The 19,244-nt window shown below is 45.0% G+C and overlaps 1 protein-coding gene across 1 annotated transcript in view; it reads right to left on the bottom strand.

The window, feature by feature from the left end:
- Nucleotides 1–19,244, bottom strand: part of MRTFB (myocardin related transcription factor B) — a 195,135-nt gene that overhangs the window by 132,611 nt on the left and 43,280 nt on the right. The window contains exon 2 of the mRNA XM_072122644.1: nucleotides 10,932–11,006. Coding sequence (XP_071978745.1) covers nucleotides 10,932–11,006 — 75 coding nt within the window. The remainder of the gene's footprint in view (nucleotides 1–10,931; nucleotides 11,007–19,244) is intronic.

Raw genomic sequence — 19,244 nt, 5'->3', positions numbered from 1 at the left:
TAGCTCGAGATGCAGGTAATGGAGGAGGGTGGGGGGGCAACCAACCTCTTTTCTTTGCAGGAAACTTCAGTACTCACAAAGCTGCTGGATAAGGCTCCCTGCTAGCTATACAGAGCAGCCAGAATGAGCAGGGTGCTGCAGCCCCTACAGAAGTTAGAATCCATCCAGTTTTTTCTTCACGGAGATAATCAGGACAGACAGGGGAAACAACTGCAGGGAAAGGGTAAAAGGGGGGGGGGTAGCAAGGAAACTTCTGGACATAGGTGATGAGAGTAATGGCTATTGTGATGAACAAATTTGCCTATTAATTTGTGAAAAAATAAACTTTATCTGAGTAAAGCTCTAAAATTTCTTGAATCCATAATATAATTTCTGTACACATCTCCATGGACAACATGGACAGCAAATAATGATCACATGTACCGGTTCCCAATGATTACCTGACACCAGAATTGGGGGCTTCCTGACCTCTTCCTGGAGTCTACACATAGCATTCAATGAGCCAATGTCTCTCTATGGGGAGGCAGCCGCAGAATAAATCAGCACATTTAGGAATATCCTTGGGGCGCGGTCACACATAGCATTGCGTTTAGAAAAATTTCAGTGAAACACATGAGCTGAGCCCCTCCACATTTCATTTGCATTACGTTTCTAAGCGCCACGTGTTGACTATAACATGTCCTCTATAAGTGAATGGGTGGGACGTCTATTCTGCTGCATTACCATGTGCTGGGTAAACACTGACCATACTGCTCTATACTATGCTACGATATACACTCACCGGCCACTTTATTAGGTACACCATGCTAGTAACGGGTTGGATCCTCTTTTGCCTTCAGAACTGCCTCAATTCTTCGTGGCATAGATTCAACAAGGTGCTGGAAGCATTCCTCAGAGATTTTGGTCCATATTGACATGATGGCATCACACAGTTGCCGCAGATTTGTCGGCTGCACATCCATGATGCGAATCTCCTGTTCCACCACATCCCAAAGATGCTCTACTGGATTGAGATCTGGTGACTGTGGAGGCCATTTGAGTACAGTGAACTCATTGTCATGTTCAAGAAACCAGTCTGAGATGATTCCAGCTTTATGACATGGCGCATTATCCTGCTGAAAGTAGCCATCAGATGTTGGGTACATTGTGGTCATAAAGGGATGGACATGGTCAGCAACAATACTCAGGTAGGCTGTGGCGTTGCAACGATGCTCAATTGGTACCAAGGGGCCCAAAGAGTGCCAAGAAAATATTCCCCACACCATGACACCACCAGCCTGAACCGTTAATACAAGGCAGGATGGATCCATGCTTTCATGTTGTTGACGCCAAAATCTGACCCTACCATCCGAATGTCGCAGCAGAAATCGAGACTCATCAGACCAGGCAACGTTTTTCCAATCTTCTACTGTCCAATTTCGATGAGCTTGTGCAAATTGTAGCCTCAGTTTCCTGTTCTTAGCTGAAAGGAGTGGCACCCGGTGTGGTCTTCTGCTGCTGTAGCCCATCTGCCTCAAAGTTCGATGTACTGTGCATTCAGAGATGCTTTTCTGCCTACCTTGGTTGTAACGGGTGGCGATTCAAGTCACTGTTGCCTTTCTATCAGCTCGAACCAGTCTGAACATTCTCTTCTGACCTCTGGCATCAACAAGGCATTTCCGCCCACAGAACTGCCGCTCACTGGATGTTTTTTCTTTTTCGGACCATTCTCTGTAAACCCTAGAGATGGTTGTGCGTGAAAATCCCAGTAGATCAGCAGTTTCTGAAATACTCAGACCAGCCCTTCTGGCACCAACAACCATGCCACGTTCAAAGGCACTCAAATCACCTTTCTTCCCCATACTGATGCTCGGTTTGAACTGCAGGAGATTGTCTTGACCATGTCTACATGCCTAAATGCACTGAGTTGCCGCCATGTGATTGGCTGATTAGAAATTAAGTGTTAACGAGCAGTTGGACAGGCGTACCTAATAAAGTGGCCGGTGAGTGTACTTTATACTAAAATAAAGATTATCAAGCACCCTAAAGGTGAAGTCATCCTTCAATACAAAAGTGCCCTTTGCCATCTTAGAAAGTCGCCTTTCACTTTGAAGGCCATTTCTAGAGATGAATTAATCATTATGTTTTCTGGCCCTTTAAAAAAAACAAAAACAAAAGAAAATAAAACACCTGTTAGGTCTGAGGGATACCATCCCGGCCTTCGTGTCATAACAAGGCCATCCATCACCAAACATTGTTTTATAGACGCTTCTCCAAGGTGTCCGTTTTATGAGTTATGGCTTGAGAGCAATTTAATCATTCTCGCTGCATTGTTGGCAGAGATAAGAAGCTTCACCCTGTACTTCACTACACACACACGAGCCGCCGCCATACAGAATCACATGGAGAGGAGATCACATGGTCAGAAGCAGAGGAATCATCTGCTTAGGTAAGAATTACATTTCCTACAGATGACAAGCAATTCACAGGACCGGTATGGAGTCCTTGACACTCCCTACCCAGGCCATGATGAATAGTTCATTTGGTTACGGTGTGCAGCTGAATCAATCTATATTTTTCACACTCCTCTGGTAGCAATTATGGGTAGCACTATCCAGCTGACAGCTTCACATTAAATTAGAATGGGGTCACATGCAGATTTGTTTTCTGCTGAATTTTCTGGACCTCAAAAAAGTTTGCATACATTCGATTGAGGTTTGGCTGCATGAATACAATGTGAGGTCGCATTCACACTTGGCATCTGAATCGCCTCTTGAAATGTTATTTTAACACAACAAGAAGGGACTTGGCTTAATTGCACATGTGTTTCCACTTAAGGGGGTTGGTCACCAAGTTGCCCATAAGCCTTTACTTTTCTGCTGTGTGCAGACTCTCCTTGATTCTTTGTTTACATGACTGAGCACCAATAAATGGGAGGAGCCGCAGCAGACTTTAATTCATCCACCTTCATTTCCTCTTCCCGTCTCAGTCAGTGAGGACATACAGTGAAAAGGGATATACAGTGGGTGAGGCCATGGGGAGTGAGAGAAAGAAAGTTGTGTACATAACTGGTGCTGTGCCAGGAAACTGACGTACAAACCATGATGGATTTTAAATTGTATGAGGAAAATTTAACAAAAGATTTAAGCAAGAAGAAGCACAGGTTGTTCTTTTTGAAAATTTCTTATTCGTTATAAAAGGACACTACTGCCTTTGGTATTAAAAAAAAATAATTGAAACTGCACCGCATGCAACAAAAACCCCATATGTGGTTTAATCCGTACCATTTAAAAATGGCTTCTAGATAACGAAACTGGGAAAGAACTCTCCTGCCATATTTGAGAATATCTGCTACACAATTCCTTCTATAAAAACAAAAAATAATGTGACGGATTGTCCAGACGGACCCTAATACAAGTCAGTCATCTGACAGATCCACAACATCCTAATTATTGCAGATGTGAACAAAACCTTAAAGGGGTTGTTCCAACTTTTATTGCTATTCCCTATTCACAAGATAGTGGATAATCTGACATTGTGAAGATGCGACCAATGGGGCTCCCACCGATCACACAACAGGGGTCCCATTCCCACTATTGAATGGAGCAACAGGTCCAGCATGTGTCCTGCCACTCCATTCACTATGGGTCTATGGGTGCCAGAAGTTGTGCCCAGACGTTGTGCTTGGCAATATTTGGGCACTCCCATAGTATTTGAAGACGGACTAAGATTCTTTCTTGACCTGCCGCTCCATCAATTAATGAGAGTCATATCATATTGTTATCCTTTGGGTAGGGGACATCAATAGAAGTTGGTACAACACCTTTACAGGAAATTTACCAACAGTGCTTTGTAGAAGTTAAAGGAAACCTAAAACCACGGATCTACCTATTAAGGTAGATCGGGTGGTAGGCACCTCTATTGTACGTGAGGATTAGCCCTTTTAAGGGATAATCCTCTCGTCCAATGCATCTTTTTTAAATTTTTATTCCCCTAATATGCCAATTTTCTCAGGAGGCTACTGAGGCGTGGAGTAGCCGGGGCTGAGGCTACAAGGTGCGGCTACTCCTCGACCCAGTAGCCTCTTTGATCCTCCTACCAGATACATATATGCAGTAAAGTATTTTTGGAACCATAACCTACATGGGGTGCCGGTTACATAATGGTTAGCATGATTTATAGACATGATGTACACAGAAGAAGAACACTATATCTTCGGATGTACCAAGCTGTGAATTGTTTCTACTATTCAAAGACAATTACAGCTTTGTACATTTTTTTTTCAGAACATGTAGCATTGTCACTCAGAACATCCTTTTATTAAAAGCGAGGACACTAGGCCCAATTTTCATGTCTTCTGCCGTTTTCATCAGTTGTCATAGCAACTTGGCCTTACATTATAAAATCGGCAATCATGGGGAGGTGTTGTTTATCTTGTATAATGTATAACACATTCTATGATTTGAAGGGGAAGAAAACATAACCTGAATCTCTCGCAAAGTAAAACTTGCTCAGATTTTTGGCAAGACATAATGATTCACAAAATGTAAGGCTGTACAGAGTAATACAATGGTAATACAGGGATTTTTCGGTCATTATTAGTGCATCCCCATTTATCATCTAACATACAACCCAGCCAATGCTATGTAAGGAGCAGGAGTAGACGACCCGATCAGGTTTAGATCTCATTACAGGTTTAGCTGCATTGAATGCAAGGACAGTGTGAAATCCATAGCGTTGCACCTATCTGTGAGATATCCTATAGATCACCAAGGTGTCATCACATCCAAATCTGCTATATAACCACTGTCAGACCAATTTACGTATATACCAAATCCCAACACATATTCCTAAAAGTAGTGTAAGCAGAGGTCGCACTAACATTTTTCCAGAAGGGTAAAAATACTCCTCTCACAATTTTTGAGGAGTATTTTTACCCGAGGAGGAGTATGAAAATTTCGGTAATACACCGCACACATAGCGCGCACACACTGGTCGCTCACAGGACACGGCACACGCTCACAGGACACGGCACACTCAAACAGGACACGGCGAACCCCTTTAACCCCTTAACGCTCTGCGCCGTAGCTCTACGGCGCAGAGGTATAAGGGATGTATGAAGAGGGCTCACGGGCTGAGTCCTCTTCATACAGAGGTGGGGGTTTTTGCATTTTGCACAAAACCCCCACCGCTAATAACCGCGGTCGGTGCTTGCACCGATCGCGGCTATTAACCCTGTAAACGCCGCCCGCAAAGTCGCGGGCGGCGTTTAAAAGACGGCGGCGCGCGGGCGCCGGCATCTTTTTTTTGATCGCCACGCCCCCAAACGTCATCGGGGGGGCGGCGATCGGTTACCATGGTAGCCTCGGGTCTTCTTTTGACACGAGGCTACATGGTTTATGCAGGTTCGTTACAATGAGCCAGTGGCTCATTGTAATGTATGACCTGCAAAAATGCCATATATTGCAATACTGTAGTATTGCAGTATATGGTAGGAGCGATCTGACCATCTAGGGTTAATGTACCCTAGATGGTCTAAAAAATAGTGAAAAAAAAAAGAAAAAAAAAAGTTTAAAAAATAAAAAAAATTAATAAAATATTAAAAGTTCAAATCACCCCCCTTTCCCTAGAACGGATATAAAACATAACAAACAGTAAAAATCACAGACATATTAGGTATCGCCGCGTCCCAAAATGCCCGATCTATCAAAATATAAAAACGGTTACGGCCGGCGGTGACCTCCGAGGCGGGAAATGGCGCCCAAATGTCCGAAATGCGACTTTTACACCTTTTTACATAACATAAAAAATGAAATAAAAAATGATCAAAATGTCGCACAGACCTCAAAATGGTAGCAATGAAAACGTCGCCTCATTTCGCAAAAAATGACCCCTCACACATTTCCGTGCGCCAAAGTATGAAAAAGTTATTAGCGTCAGAAGATGGCAAAAAATTTTTTTTCTTTTTTGTACACATTCGTTTAATTTTTGAAAATGTATTAAAACACAATAAAACCTATATAAATTTGGTATCACCGCGATCGCACCGAACCAAAGAATAAAGTAGGCGTATTATTTGGAGTGAAGAGTGAAAGTCGTAAAAACTGAGCCCACAAGAACGTGACGCACGTGCGGTTTTTTTTCAATTTTTCCACATTTGGAATTTTTTTTCAGCTTCGCAGTACACGGCATGGAATAATAAATAACATTACGGGAAAGTAAAATTTGTTATGCACAAAATAAGCCCTCACACAGGTCTGTACACGTAAAAATGAAAAAGTTATGGATTTTTGAAGTTGGAGAGCGAGAAATTAGCCGAAAAACCCTCCGTCCTTAAGGGGTTAAATCCAACATGCACAATCCCCCCTCTGAACATTTGCAATTGTGCAGGAGGACCCCCAAACACATCAGACGGTCCCCAAACCTGCCAATTTCTGACATCGAATACATATGCCTGAGTCTGACTGGGCATTACTCCACTCAAAGCTGAGCATGCATGTGTATGCGGGAATTGCAAGGATTTCCCACCTACTGATATTAGAAGCAGCAGGGAAACACCTATGGATAAGCGACTCCCATGAGCCTCAGACACCTCCGATTTATTACATTTTGAGTGAATTTAACACAAATGTATAATGTGCCCTGAGCAGCCATCTATACCCCCCTATGAACCTCCGGAGGGAGATGTGCAGATAGAGCGCCCCCTGTGCACAGCAGTCAATGATTGGAGGCGTCCGGGAGCTCATTAAATATATATCCAATTATTTTCGGAGGCCGTTGTTATCACCCGCTGCAGACTGTGGCGTCATCCGCTCTCCAAAAGCTTCCCATCTGATAACATATTGGTGATCCAAGCAGGACACGGCACACACTCACCCGGTCCTGTCGATCACATAAACGCAGGCAGCGTTTGGAGCAGGACGGGGAGCGGCAGCCCCGCTGCCCACATGCCTCCCCCTGGGGGCTGCGCGCTCGCTCCGGGTCTCTCCTGACCGCCCCTGACACTGAGTCACGTGTCCTGCTGAGCGGTCCAGCGCGCGCTGCGATCGCTCGATAGACATTTCCCTCATTTGCAGCGCGTGCTGAACCGCTCAGCCTGCGCGCTACAGGGAATAATTGCCATGCGTTCTTTTACGCATGGCAATTATTTTGGGGGGTAATGGCGCCTCATCACGCGTCTATGACGCGTGGTGAGGCGTTAATGCGACCTCTGAGTGTAAATAAAAAAACTCTTTAAGTCCTCATCTTTCACTCCCAGTCTTTCAAAATCGATAACCTTTGTTATCTATTTGTTATTCTACAAATTTTACTTTCCAGTGAGGTTATTTCATATTCCATGACATATACTGGGAAACTGGGAAAGAATTGCATAGACAATGAAAATATAGAAAAAACACATGGGATTTGGGGATACCTAACATGTTTATTTTTTTATTTGTGTTTTTATATATCAGTTCTAGGGAAGGGGGGTGTCTTCAATATGGCGGCGCCCACACACCGCCGGCAGGTTTGTGGGCAGTACTTAAATGGTTAACACCTGTGGATGTCAGCGGTGGGTGTTTGCTTCATAATGCAGCGAACAATCACCATGTAGGATGAGGGCTGCTCCATGAGTACTTCCTTAAAGGGGTATTCTCGCCTGGGCATTCACACTCAGTTTCACTAATCTTCCATTTATAAACTTTTCTTCAATTGGATGTTATTAAAAAAAATGTTCCTGTGTGAAGATAATTTCTCATAAATGTAGTCATTCTGTCCCTTAGAAACCAGATAGCTTCCTCGGTTACGACCACGTCACACTCTGGCAGCGGTGGCCAGACATGCGCTATTGAGTCTTGTCTGACCTCCTGGATTCAGCAATCATTACCACAGGACGCCTGTGGGACATGTAGTAAATCCCGGACATTTCATATACAAAAACAATTTGTTTCCTTGTGCAATCACTCCAGCAGAGGTGGCCGTATCCGAGGAAGCCATCTCGTTTCTAAGGGACAAAACAACTACATTTATGAGAAATTATCTTCACACAGGAACATTTTTTTTAATAACATCTAATTGAAGAAATGTTTATATATGGCAGATTAATGGAACAGAATGTGAATGCCCAGACGAGAATACCCCTTTAAAGGCTTTGTGTTGTACATGTACCGTATATACTGGAGTATAAGCCGACCCGAGTATAAGCAGAGGCCCCTAATTTTACCACCAAAAACTGGGAAAACGTATTGACTCGAGTATAAGCCGAGGGTGGAAAATGCATTGGTCTCAGCCTCCCAGTAGTACATAGTACCTAGCCACCCAGCCCCCAGTAGTACCTAGCCACCCAGCCCCCAGTAGTACCTAGCCACCCAGCCCCCAGTAGTACTTAGCCACCCAGCCCCCAGTAGTACCTAGCCACCCAGCCCCCGGTAGTACCTAGCCACCCAGCCCCCGGCAGTACCTAGCCACCCAGCCCCCGGCAGTACCTAGCCACCCAGCCCCCGGCAGTACATAGCCACCCAGCCCCCGGCAGTACATAGCCACCCAGCCCCCGGCAGTACATAGCCACCCAGCCCCCGGCAGTACCTAGCCACCCAGCCCCCGGCAGTACATAGCCACCCAGCCCCCGGCAGTACATAGCCACCCAGCCCCCGGCAGTACATAGCCACCCAGCCCCCGGCAGTACATAGCCACCCAGCCCCCGGCAGTACTTAGCCACCCAGCCCCCGGTAGTACTTAGCCACCCAGCCCCCAGTAGTACTTAGCCACCCAGCCCCCAGTAGTACATAGGCTGCCAGCCCCCAGTAGTACATAGGCTGCCAGCCCCCAGTAGTACATAGGCTGCCAGCCCCCAGTAGTACATAGGCTGCCAGCCCCCAGTAGTACATAGGCTGCCAGCCCCCAGTAGTACATAGGCTGCCAGCCCCCAGTAGTACATAGGCTGCCAGCCCCCAGTAGTACATAGGCTGCCAGCCCCCAGTAGTACATAGGCTGCCAGCCCCCAGTAGTACATAGGCTGCCAGCCCCCAGTAGTACATAGGCTGCCAGCCCCCAGTAGTACATAGGCTGCCAGCCCCCAGTAGTACATAGGCTGCCAGCCCCCAGTAGTACATAGGCTGCCAGCCCCCAGTAGTACATAGGCTGCCAGCCCCCAGTAGTACATAGGCTGCCAGCCCCCAGTAGTACATAGGCTGCCAGCCCCCAGTAGTACATAGGCTGCCAGCCCCCAGTAGTACATAGGCTGCCAGCCCCCAGTAGTACATAGGCTGCCAGCCCCCAGTAGTACATAGGCTGCCAGCCCCCAGTAGTACATAGGCTGCCAGCCCCCAGTAGTACATAGGCTGCCAGCCCCCAGTAGTACATAGGCTGCCAGCCCCCAGTAGTACATAGGCTGCCAGCCCCCAGTAGTACATAGGCTGCCAGCCCCCAGTAGTACATAGGCTGCCAGCCCCCAGTAGTACATAGGCTGCCAGCCCCCAGTAGTACATAGGCTGCCAGCCCCCAGTAGTACATAGGCTGCCAGCCCCCAGTAGTACATAGGCTGCCAGCCCCCAGTAGTACATAGGCTGCCAGCCCCCAGTAGTACATAGGCTGCCAGCCCCCAGTAGTACATAGGCTGCCAGCCCCCAGTAGTACATAGGCTGCCAGCCCCCAGTAGTACATAGGCTGCCAGCCCCCAGTAGTACATAGGCTGCCAGCCCCCAGTAGTACATAGGCTGCCAGCCCCCAGTAGTACATAGGCTGCCAGCCCCCATAAAGTATACAGCCTGCCAGCCCCCATAAAGTATACAGCCTGCCAGCCCCCATAAAGTATACAGCCTGCCAGCCCCCATAAAGTATACAGCCTGCCAGCCCCCATAAAGTATACAGCCTGCCAGCCCCCATAAAGTATACAGCCTGCCAGCCCCCATAAGTATACAGCCAGCCAGCCCCCTTAAGTATACAGCCAGCCAGCCCCCTTAAGTATACAGCCAGCCAGCCCCCTTAAGTATACAGCCAGCCAGCCCCCTTAAGTATACAGCCAGCCAGCCCCCTTAAGTATACAGCCTGCCAGCCCTGTTCGCCAAGCACATTTAAAAAAAAAAACACCTTCCATACTCACCTACAGGCGGCTCCCTGATGCTCCGTTCCCCGCGGCCGGTCTCCGGTCTTCTTTGTGTTGTATCAGCCAGCAACACTGTCGCGTGATATTGTGCGCCAGCCGGCAGATAGCGTGGACGCGTATCTGCCGGCTGATACAACACAGAGAAGAGAGAAGACCGAAGACCAGCCGCAGGGAAGACAGAAGAGGAGCCGCCGAACACTGGGAGCCACGCGGACCATCGGGTCTCCAGAGGATGAGTATGGAAGGTTTTTTTTTTTTAATTGACTCGTGTATAAGCCGAGGGGAGGTTTTTCAGCACATTTTGTGTGCTGAAATACTCGGCTTATACACGAGTATATACGGTACGTCAAATAGGCATTAAGGGGTTAGACGATCTTTTCAACAACCTTTCCATAAATTCAATATTACAAGCGAATGCAAGAAACTTTTATTAAGAAAATTGCTTAATTAAGAAACATGCTTCCTTCTCCACTTAGTTCTGTCTACTTAAACTGCTTTTTAACCTGAAATTTCCTTTAAATTCCCACTTGCTAGCAAGGATGACATAAATTCGGCAAAGTTTTGGATTACATAGAAGCTCAAGCTCTGTGCAGAAGGGAGGGGATACGCGAGTTACAGGAGCATGGTAAAGATTACACACCATAGGATGACCAGGACCAGGGTTACCCCCTACGTGCACAAACAGGACTACCGATCTATGCAAAGTTTGTTCAAAAGTTAGTTACACTTTAAGGATGACACATCAATTTTTCTAAGGCGAGATGCTCCTCGAAGACAAAAATCACTGAGCTTGAAAATTGTTATTAATTTGTTGAAATGATTAGGACATTACTAGTACTGGATTTCATGTAAAATGTTAAATTCCCACCTTTTGCAGTAACCTGGGCTTGGCTCTTCGGTGCCTTTCACATGCTTATCTGCTGTAACCGGTTTACAATAAAACCTGTAAAATAAAAAAAACCTTTAGAAGCGCTTATTATTTGCGCACAATAGTAATTCCATTGCATTCTGTAATTAATTATTAAACAATGTCGCCTACATTCATGGTCTAGCTCAGGGGTGTCAAACTCACTTTTGTTGTGGAGGGGGCACATCAGGCTCCTAGTTGCCTTATTGCTGTATAAATGTATATACATGATCTTTTTTAGTAGTTACATTCAGACAGTGTTGCGATTGCAATCAGCTCTTTTGAGGGTAACCACAAAACTGTACATAGAATTAAATAACAATAACCTGAGACACCGGCATGGCTTGTATGTACCCCACGGAGACAAATAATCAGTGTGCCCCCACAGCAACAGTCACAGTTCCCCCCCGAAATCACAGTGCTCCCCCCAAAGCCCCCATTAGCCACTGTACTTCCCCAGTGGTCACAGCGCTCCCAGTGCCCTTCCCTCCCGCACGGGTGTAAAAAAAGATACCCAAAACAATTACTTACCTTTCCCCTCCTCCCCAGAAACCGCAGCAGTCCTCTTCTTTGCTTCAGTGTGCAGCTGCTGAACGCGCCGGCTATGAAATCGGCACACGTGATGCTGTCATTACTCCTGAAGAGTGCAACATAGGAGCAGGGAAACAAGAGCCAGGCTGTATAACACAAAGATCCGGCCAGCGGTCTAGTGCTTGACACCCATGGTCTAGTTGGATTATTCAGTAATGGAAAAAAATTACCTACTGCATCTTTACTTTGGTCACAAAACTTTATCCCATTCCTTCCCATATTACATTATATATGGGATATTCATCTCATTCTAGTGACATAATCTAAAATATCCAAAAATAAGTGGTGCCTTAATTCATCCAGCCTTCCAGAGTGGGTCTATGATAAAGTAAACTATAAGAAGTGTTACTGCTCTTCAGCATGTAGCTACTTCTTTGGCACCAACTTCTGGAGTCATCTGTGCTACAATAGCTCCTTTGTGCCCCATAAGCCTTGGGCACCTATAACCAATTATTTACCCTCTGACTTGTTGAGTTCTTCGAAGAAGTACCAACCAAGATCTACTGATTTGGAGATGCTTTAACCCAGCAAAATGTGGTCCTTATCAAAGTTAGGCCTTATACACAAGAACATAGATTGGGGGTGTGCGCTAGCCAAAGGGTCAATGGCTAACACACATCCCCGTGTATGTCTATCGTTGGATACACTTGGTGATGGTTTCCACGCCCCTGTGTGTGAGCTGACTGTTAAAGCCGCAAATCTCAGTCCGCCGGTCTCATGAACACAAATGTTGGCATATCAAGTAAGCAAGCAATAGGCCTCAAGTCTTACGCACAACTTCAAGAAGTGACTTCATATATTACTCAAAGCTATTATAAGAGGGTATGGCATAGAGACCAGCCCAAAGGTCGGAGACTTATGTATCCAACCTCTTGAAAGATGCGATTATGTGGAAATACTCAGGGTTATCCACTTCTTCTAGAGATGATGAATGTATATCTAAACCTTTCACTATTCCATTAGGTTGACTTTGGGGAAGTACTCAGAAATGTACCCACATCAACACTAAAGTTTTTCCACGCTCTGGTAAGTTTATTACCAGCTCAGTGTTAATTCTTGAGGAGGAAAAATAAGCGAAAAAATCCTGTAATGAGAGACTCGTTATGTGTGACAGAAAGAAAATAAACACATTTTAGAATGAATTACAGCCTGTGTCCGCGCCAGTCTAACATCGCTGCCGAATGAATCAGGCCGATTGCCTCAGAGATGCTATAAGAAGATTGTACAATGTCTTTGGGTTAATCACAGTATTGCAAACAACACTCAGACAAGCCAGAATACTTGACAAACAAGTGTCTTACCATTTAAATCCTGGAAATATGTGCAAGTCTGCCAATACTGACGAGTTCTCAGAAGAACAATGGAAATGTTACAAGATGCAAAAACATTTGATAATAATTCATAAATGAGCACGCGTACCGAGTCTTCGATAAAAAGGCACTGTGCTAGCCAATCCATTACTTTTAAAGGAAATCTACCGCCAGGATAAAGGATTGTAAACCAAGCACACTCAAATGTTGGTGTGTGCCCCCTTTGGCAGGATCTCCCCTTTTTTGTAGTTTCTAATGCCCTTATTTTTACAAAACAAAGCTTTATGCAAATAAGCATTGAAGGGCTCCATGCTCAATTGACAGCTACGGAGGCCAAAGCTCTTCATCCTCATTTGCATAATTTAAGCCTTGTTTTGTAAAAAATAAGGGTATTAGGAGCTAAGAGCAGATCCTGCTAGAGGGGGACACATCAGCAGGTAAGTGTGTTTGATTTGCAATCTTTGATCCTGGTTGTAGAGTTTCTTTAAGAGGTACAGTGGGAAAAACAAATTCACTATGTGGGGCCTGGGAGTGGAAGAGCATGCCACAAGGACTTTCTCCAACCACTTCAGCCCCACAATAAAAAAAAAAGGTCCCTGGTGCCATATACAGTCCCTACGGAGATATAGACCATGGGGCTTATTTACTAAGGGTCCCGGGGCCGCATTTTTGTCGGGTTTCCCAACTTTTCGGGGATCGTGTCGGGGATTGTGTGGCACGCGATCGGATTTTGGCTGCATCGATGCCAGCTTTTTTTATGTAACAGAAATGGGGGGGCAGGCCGTCGGACGATTCGGACTAAGTGCGGTATTTAGCATTTAAATTGAAGCCGAAGATATCTAGTAGGAGGATCAAAGAGACTACTGGGACGTGGAGTAGAAGCACCGTGTAGCCTCAGCTCCAACTACTCCACAGTAGCCTCTTTAGAACATTTGCATATCAATATTGGGGGGACTAAAGGATTAGCCCTAAAAAGGGCTATCCTTACATCTACCTACCGTAATAGTTACGACTTTGCTAAAAAACACACACACACTTCATTAAAATAGAAAAAATTTAGAGGAGGTGGTCATGTTTGCTACGGCTGTAATTATACCCTGTAATTTGCCTTCAGCCTGGAAGAAACTTGTCAGCAACTTGCAAAAATAGCTTCAAAAAGACAAATTGCCCATTTAAATAGTTTAATGTACACGAGGTCAGAAAGCTAGATGAAATGGGGGCTAAAGTTATAAGTTTGTCCTTGTAAAGTAGATGAATTTACAAGATACATGCCATTTTTTTCCACAAGTATAAAATTCCAATTATTATTTGACACCTTTTTTGTTAGAGTCCTCTTTAAGCTTTTATTTTTCACAGAATATCACAATTCAAAACACTTAAATGCAAGGACTAAATTCAATATGAAGAATGAGGAATGAAATTACAGGATGAAGTCGAGCCCTTTAGATAGTGCTGATATGATGGAAACCTCCTTTCCTGTACTCGCCATTGGCACCAGGTACTTCCCGTCCTGTAATGGTCAATTATATTTTACACATTTCAAAAGAAAGGAAACTCCGGGCGATGAGAAAGATATCAACACTTTATCCAAAAGTGGATCCCATTACAATAAGGTCAAAAGTTCTTTTTAATGTGAGGCTCTCAGGGGCATAGGTGGTAGAGAGGAGGCGCTATCCTTTTGAGCCTCATGACGGATCCACCTTGGGGCTAAGTAGGTCCACTAATGGTCTACAGCTATACTTATGTTTCTGGCCATGTGCTAGCTGTGGTTTCAATGGCTTAATGTATTTCAATTGGCTTATACACAAAGCCGTGGTTTCTATGGCCCTGTGTGTGCGCGTCTATCGTCATCGACGCAAGATCAGACCTAACAACACAATGGGCAACAAACAACAGAGCACACTTGTGTGCAGGTAGCCTAATAAAGCAGCAAGGTATTAAAACTTTGGATTCCCTTTAACCCTACCACACATGGCACCAGATGTTGCATTAACGCCTGAAAAAAAGCATGATATACGCTTGTACAAGTAGTTCAACACTTTACAAAATATCTCATGTGTACAACTCCACATGAGATTTGTCCCTGCTTTTGAGAAGTGTCTGACGAGTAAAACTCCTGCTGCCTGATACATCCAGTAAAGAGCTGATAGGAACTAACACATCATGGCCCAAGCTGTGGAATCCCCCACCAAAGGCAGCATAGTAAAGATGAACGGGGGCAGAGCAGTGTGGAGTCTCTACAACTACAACAAGAGTTAGGCCTCTGTGGAAGGTTCTGCTCCTATAGTCGGGACTTGTATGGACACAGCAGGAGGGCTGCCGGATTTCTACCATTACTGAGGGGGGGGGGGGGATGGGGGGAGTATACTTTGCCTGCAAAGTTCCCTGGCCCTCACCCCAAAACACAGTGCTCATACAACAGGCAAATGCTGGGAGAAAGCCATGACACAGATCTGAATTAACCCACCACTGTCTATTTCTTAGAATATTTTGTTGCTCTCACACCATTTTGCCCCCCTCTGCGGTGGATTCGGATCTTCCGGCGATTCACTAAGTTAGTTCCTCCGACGTCCACCAGTTGGCGCTGCTGTGCTAAAGTTCCCCAGAATGCACTGATCTTCACCAAGCTGGACCGAGTAAAGGTAAGCACGAGACCCCCCCCCCCCCCCCCGATTTTCTTCGCTGGCATGCGAGCGCCGATGTGCCACAATCCAATCGCGTGCACCAAAATCCCGGGGCAATTCAGGGGATATCGGTGCAAATCGGAAATATTCAGGTAACACGTCGGGAAACGCGAATCGGGCCCTTAGTAAATGACCCCCATTGTCTCTATGTGTTTTGCTCAATAATTACTGACTTTTTCATGGCAATTTTGCCATAAAACAGCAAAACCCAAGCAGAAACATATTAGACTCAATGAGTTGGCGGAATCTACCACAATTCATTGGGATCCTTCTAAAAGAAAGAGTGGAATCCATGACATTAGCCTAAAGAGATACTTGGCACCCACAGTCTTAAATGGGAACCTGCTGGGATTTTTGGGACCCTAAAGCTCAGCTGGTGGTTTAATGGTAGCTTACTTCTACCTGTTGCTGCAAATCAGAAACAGCAAACAGGTAGAAAGGTGCTGTGGGCCCACATGAGCTCTTTGATGCATATACTCTAGATATTGGGAGATGCTCTCAACTTCATCAGGCATACTGGACATGCGCCGCAGGCCTCATGCAGGCCCATGTCGGCAGACCCATGGCACTTTTCCACCGAGCTGCAACAACAGGCAGAAGGAAGCTAAATAGGTTTGTGAACCTAAACCCCAACTGTATAAAAGCATGGTGGTGGTTTAGTGGTGGTCCCGATCAACCTGAAAAGGTCTATACGTCCATCGACCCATTCAACCCACCAATAACTCAAATTTTGCCTGCCTACTTAATGTCCCCACACAACATTTTCTTAAATTATAAACCTAGAAAAATCTGTATTCAATAAAATATAGTACAAGAAAGTTAGCAAAATCTCCACATAAAAACCATCTACAAAACCTTTTGCAAAGTAGTTTCTATGAGTGTGTCATTCTTCAAATGAAGGCTCCTCAGCTTTCCATGAAGACCACTTAAACACTCCATCACTCAGTTGTTACTATCAAAAGACAGCTCTGGAGCCAGGATAGAGAAAAAAGAAATATAGATCTTGGCAAGGCGTGTTTCCATCCAGTCTGCTGTGTTTATACAGCGCTGAGATTTCTAGGACTGGGACATTAAGATGGGTTCTTGAATTTATGCAAGGTTAAAAGCATAATATTGAGCTATGGAAATAGTTACAGGAATTGTCCAACTTTTGGCTATCAATCACAGGGTGAAATTCAGGTCTTATGGGTTCTGAAATTTGTTTTCTTTATTCTAATAAAGAGCCCTGGTAAAGCAAAGAAACAAAGATGCCAGGGGAGACTTTGTATGTCAAGAGCAGGACCACAGTTGGGTCAACGCAAGATCACCAGGTGAAGAGAATTTAAGAGTCCCATTTAGTTTTTTTTCTCTCAACGGTTTGCAACATTTTTGTATCTTTAGTAGTTCCTACCGGTTTTTCGTTGCATGGTCGGCAGATCGATACACTAGGGCAGTGGTGGCGAACCTATGGCACGGGTGCCAGAGGCGGCACTCAGAGCCCTTTCTGTGGGCACCCGGGCCATCACCCCAGCACACCAGACAAGACTCAAAGAATCTTCCTGCAGTTCCAAGCAACTTAAAAGATGCTGCTTTCGGTCATATTTTCATACTTGCTTCTCTACTTGGGACTGTAGGAAGAGGGGGAATGAGTAGACAGGGCTGAATTATCTTTGGAGAACCTCCTGCTGGCCCCACGATTCTCTGTGCACAGAGGGACACTGGAAATCAGCTAAAATGATGCAAATTTTCCATCTTTCTACTGTGTTGCTGTCCTCAGGAGGCCAATCTGATTGAAAGTTGTTGAAGAACAGGGAGCAATAAGTTACTGCTTTAATTTTTGGTTGGCACCTCGCGATAAATAAGGGGGGCTTTGGGTTGCTTTTTGGGCACTCGGCTGCTAAAAGGTTCGCCATCACTGCACTAGGGTATAGCTGGCGGTGTAACCCTGCTTGTCCACCCTCTCCATTGACATCATTGGAGGTTTTTTGTTCTTCTCTCAGACCATGTTAGAAGTCATATTTTTACATTGTCTAATGACAAAGCAAATTCTTCAAAGTTCTACTGAGCACAAGAATGGGGGTCCTGTTCCTTGAAATGAATGGACCTCGGCCATCTCCATAAGTCACAAATGAAGTGACAAAGTACGTGCTTGACCATTTGCTCCATTAATAATGGTATATAAGACAACTCCATGAACTGCGCAGTGGCACCAAATGATACTAAAACGCTCTCTCATAACTACTCATGGGCAGTCAGGACTAGCGTATGGGTCTGTGTTATAGTCAGTGGCTGCTGTGTCCCATCCAATTAGATGAATGTTGAAGTTGCTGGGAATGAAACCAGCATCAACCTGATATCGATCACCTATCCCAATGTCATCAATGTGTTGTCAATATTAAAATTGTGGAATAACACTTCTGGAATTAACTGTTTTTAATAAATGCATCTAAAAGATAACTGCATAACTGCTGACCATTTTCTCCCCCCTAAGCTAACCTGCCAAATATCTTACCAGTTTTCAAAATAGGCCACATACATATCGTCTGTAATCCAAAAACTTTTTTTTCATTTGGAAGCAACATCAGTATATTGCTTTATCTCTGGTGAAGTAGGTCTTCCACTCAGTATTTAGCACGCAAGATGTCCACAAACAGTTCTGAATAGCAGGTCTGAGCCGTGGGCGGCCGTCCGACGCCAATGTCACTTCATTAAAAGCATCAGGGTAGAAGGAGAAGTGCTGCATAACCATCAGACGTCATTCTTGACATTGGTCTCATTACTAACGTCAGACTCTGTTTTGTCTCCGTCTACAGAGGAGCACAGCTGGGGGACCCTACGCTTCCTTAACAAGAGCGAGTAACATGCTTCGTGTACTTGTTCCTCTCTGCGCGCTTTCATGACAACCTGTGATGTGCCGGCGCAATACATCAAAGTTCACGTAACTGCAATATTACATAGCCGCTCTGGTTTTATATATCTGCTTCCATTTTAAGTGGTTGTCTTGCCAACCATAATTATTACCCACTTCCATGTACTACAGACAACAAAAACACCTCTGCACAATACAATAATAGAATCGAGCTGCAAGCGGCTCTGGAACTGAGACCAAACCGCCTTCTGCCCCCACACACGACAGGATGAAGTCACTAATACAGTACATGTTGTCACACTGGGCTCAGTGTTGACCATCACTACCTAGACAGTTACCCATTTATTGTCCCCAGAAATCTTTTTCATGTCTACGCTTTAGCTACAGTGCACACAGGGAGTCTAGTAGGTCTAGGAGATACAGTAGTCCAGGACACTCCCCTTTGCACCATCATTGGTTGAGGCTGATTGGCCAATGTGTGAGAAGCTCCACAGGAAGTGCAATAGCAGAAAATTAATATCAGGTGGTGGGCAAGTAGAATTCTGACAACATATGATGTCAACCTCTTCCAGATTTTGGTTAACAATAGTGATGTGTAAATATTAACCAGTAAAATCCACTCAGAGTGCACAAGTTGCATGAAAAATTTTCCACTTTTGAGCGCAAGCTTATCCTTGTGTCCTGTTCCCATAAGAAGATGCAATCTTCCAGCCCCTCAGGGTATACCGCTGTGCACAAATAGTTCTACACACTCTGAAGTGGAAGATTTTTCATCTGACCGGTGCACACTAAGCGGTTATTGCTTATTAAAAGATAAAGGGTTGTAAACCAAACACACTGA

Source organism: Engystomops pustulosus, chromosome 8, assembly GCF_040894005.1.
Source record: "Engystomops pustulosus chromosome 8, aEngPut4.maternal, whole genome shotgun sequence".
Classification (NCBI taxonomy): Eukaryota; Metazoa; Chordata; class Amphibia; order Anura; family Leptodactylidae; genus Engystomops; species Engystomops pustulosus.
This window is presented reverse-complemented; position numbering and strand designations above follow the sequence as displayed.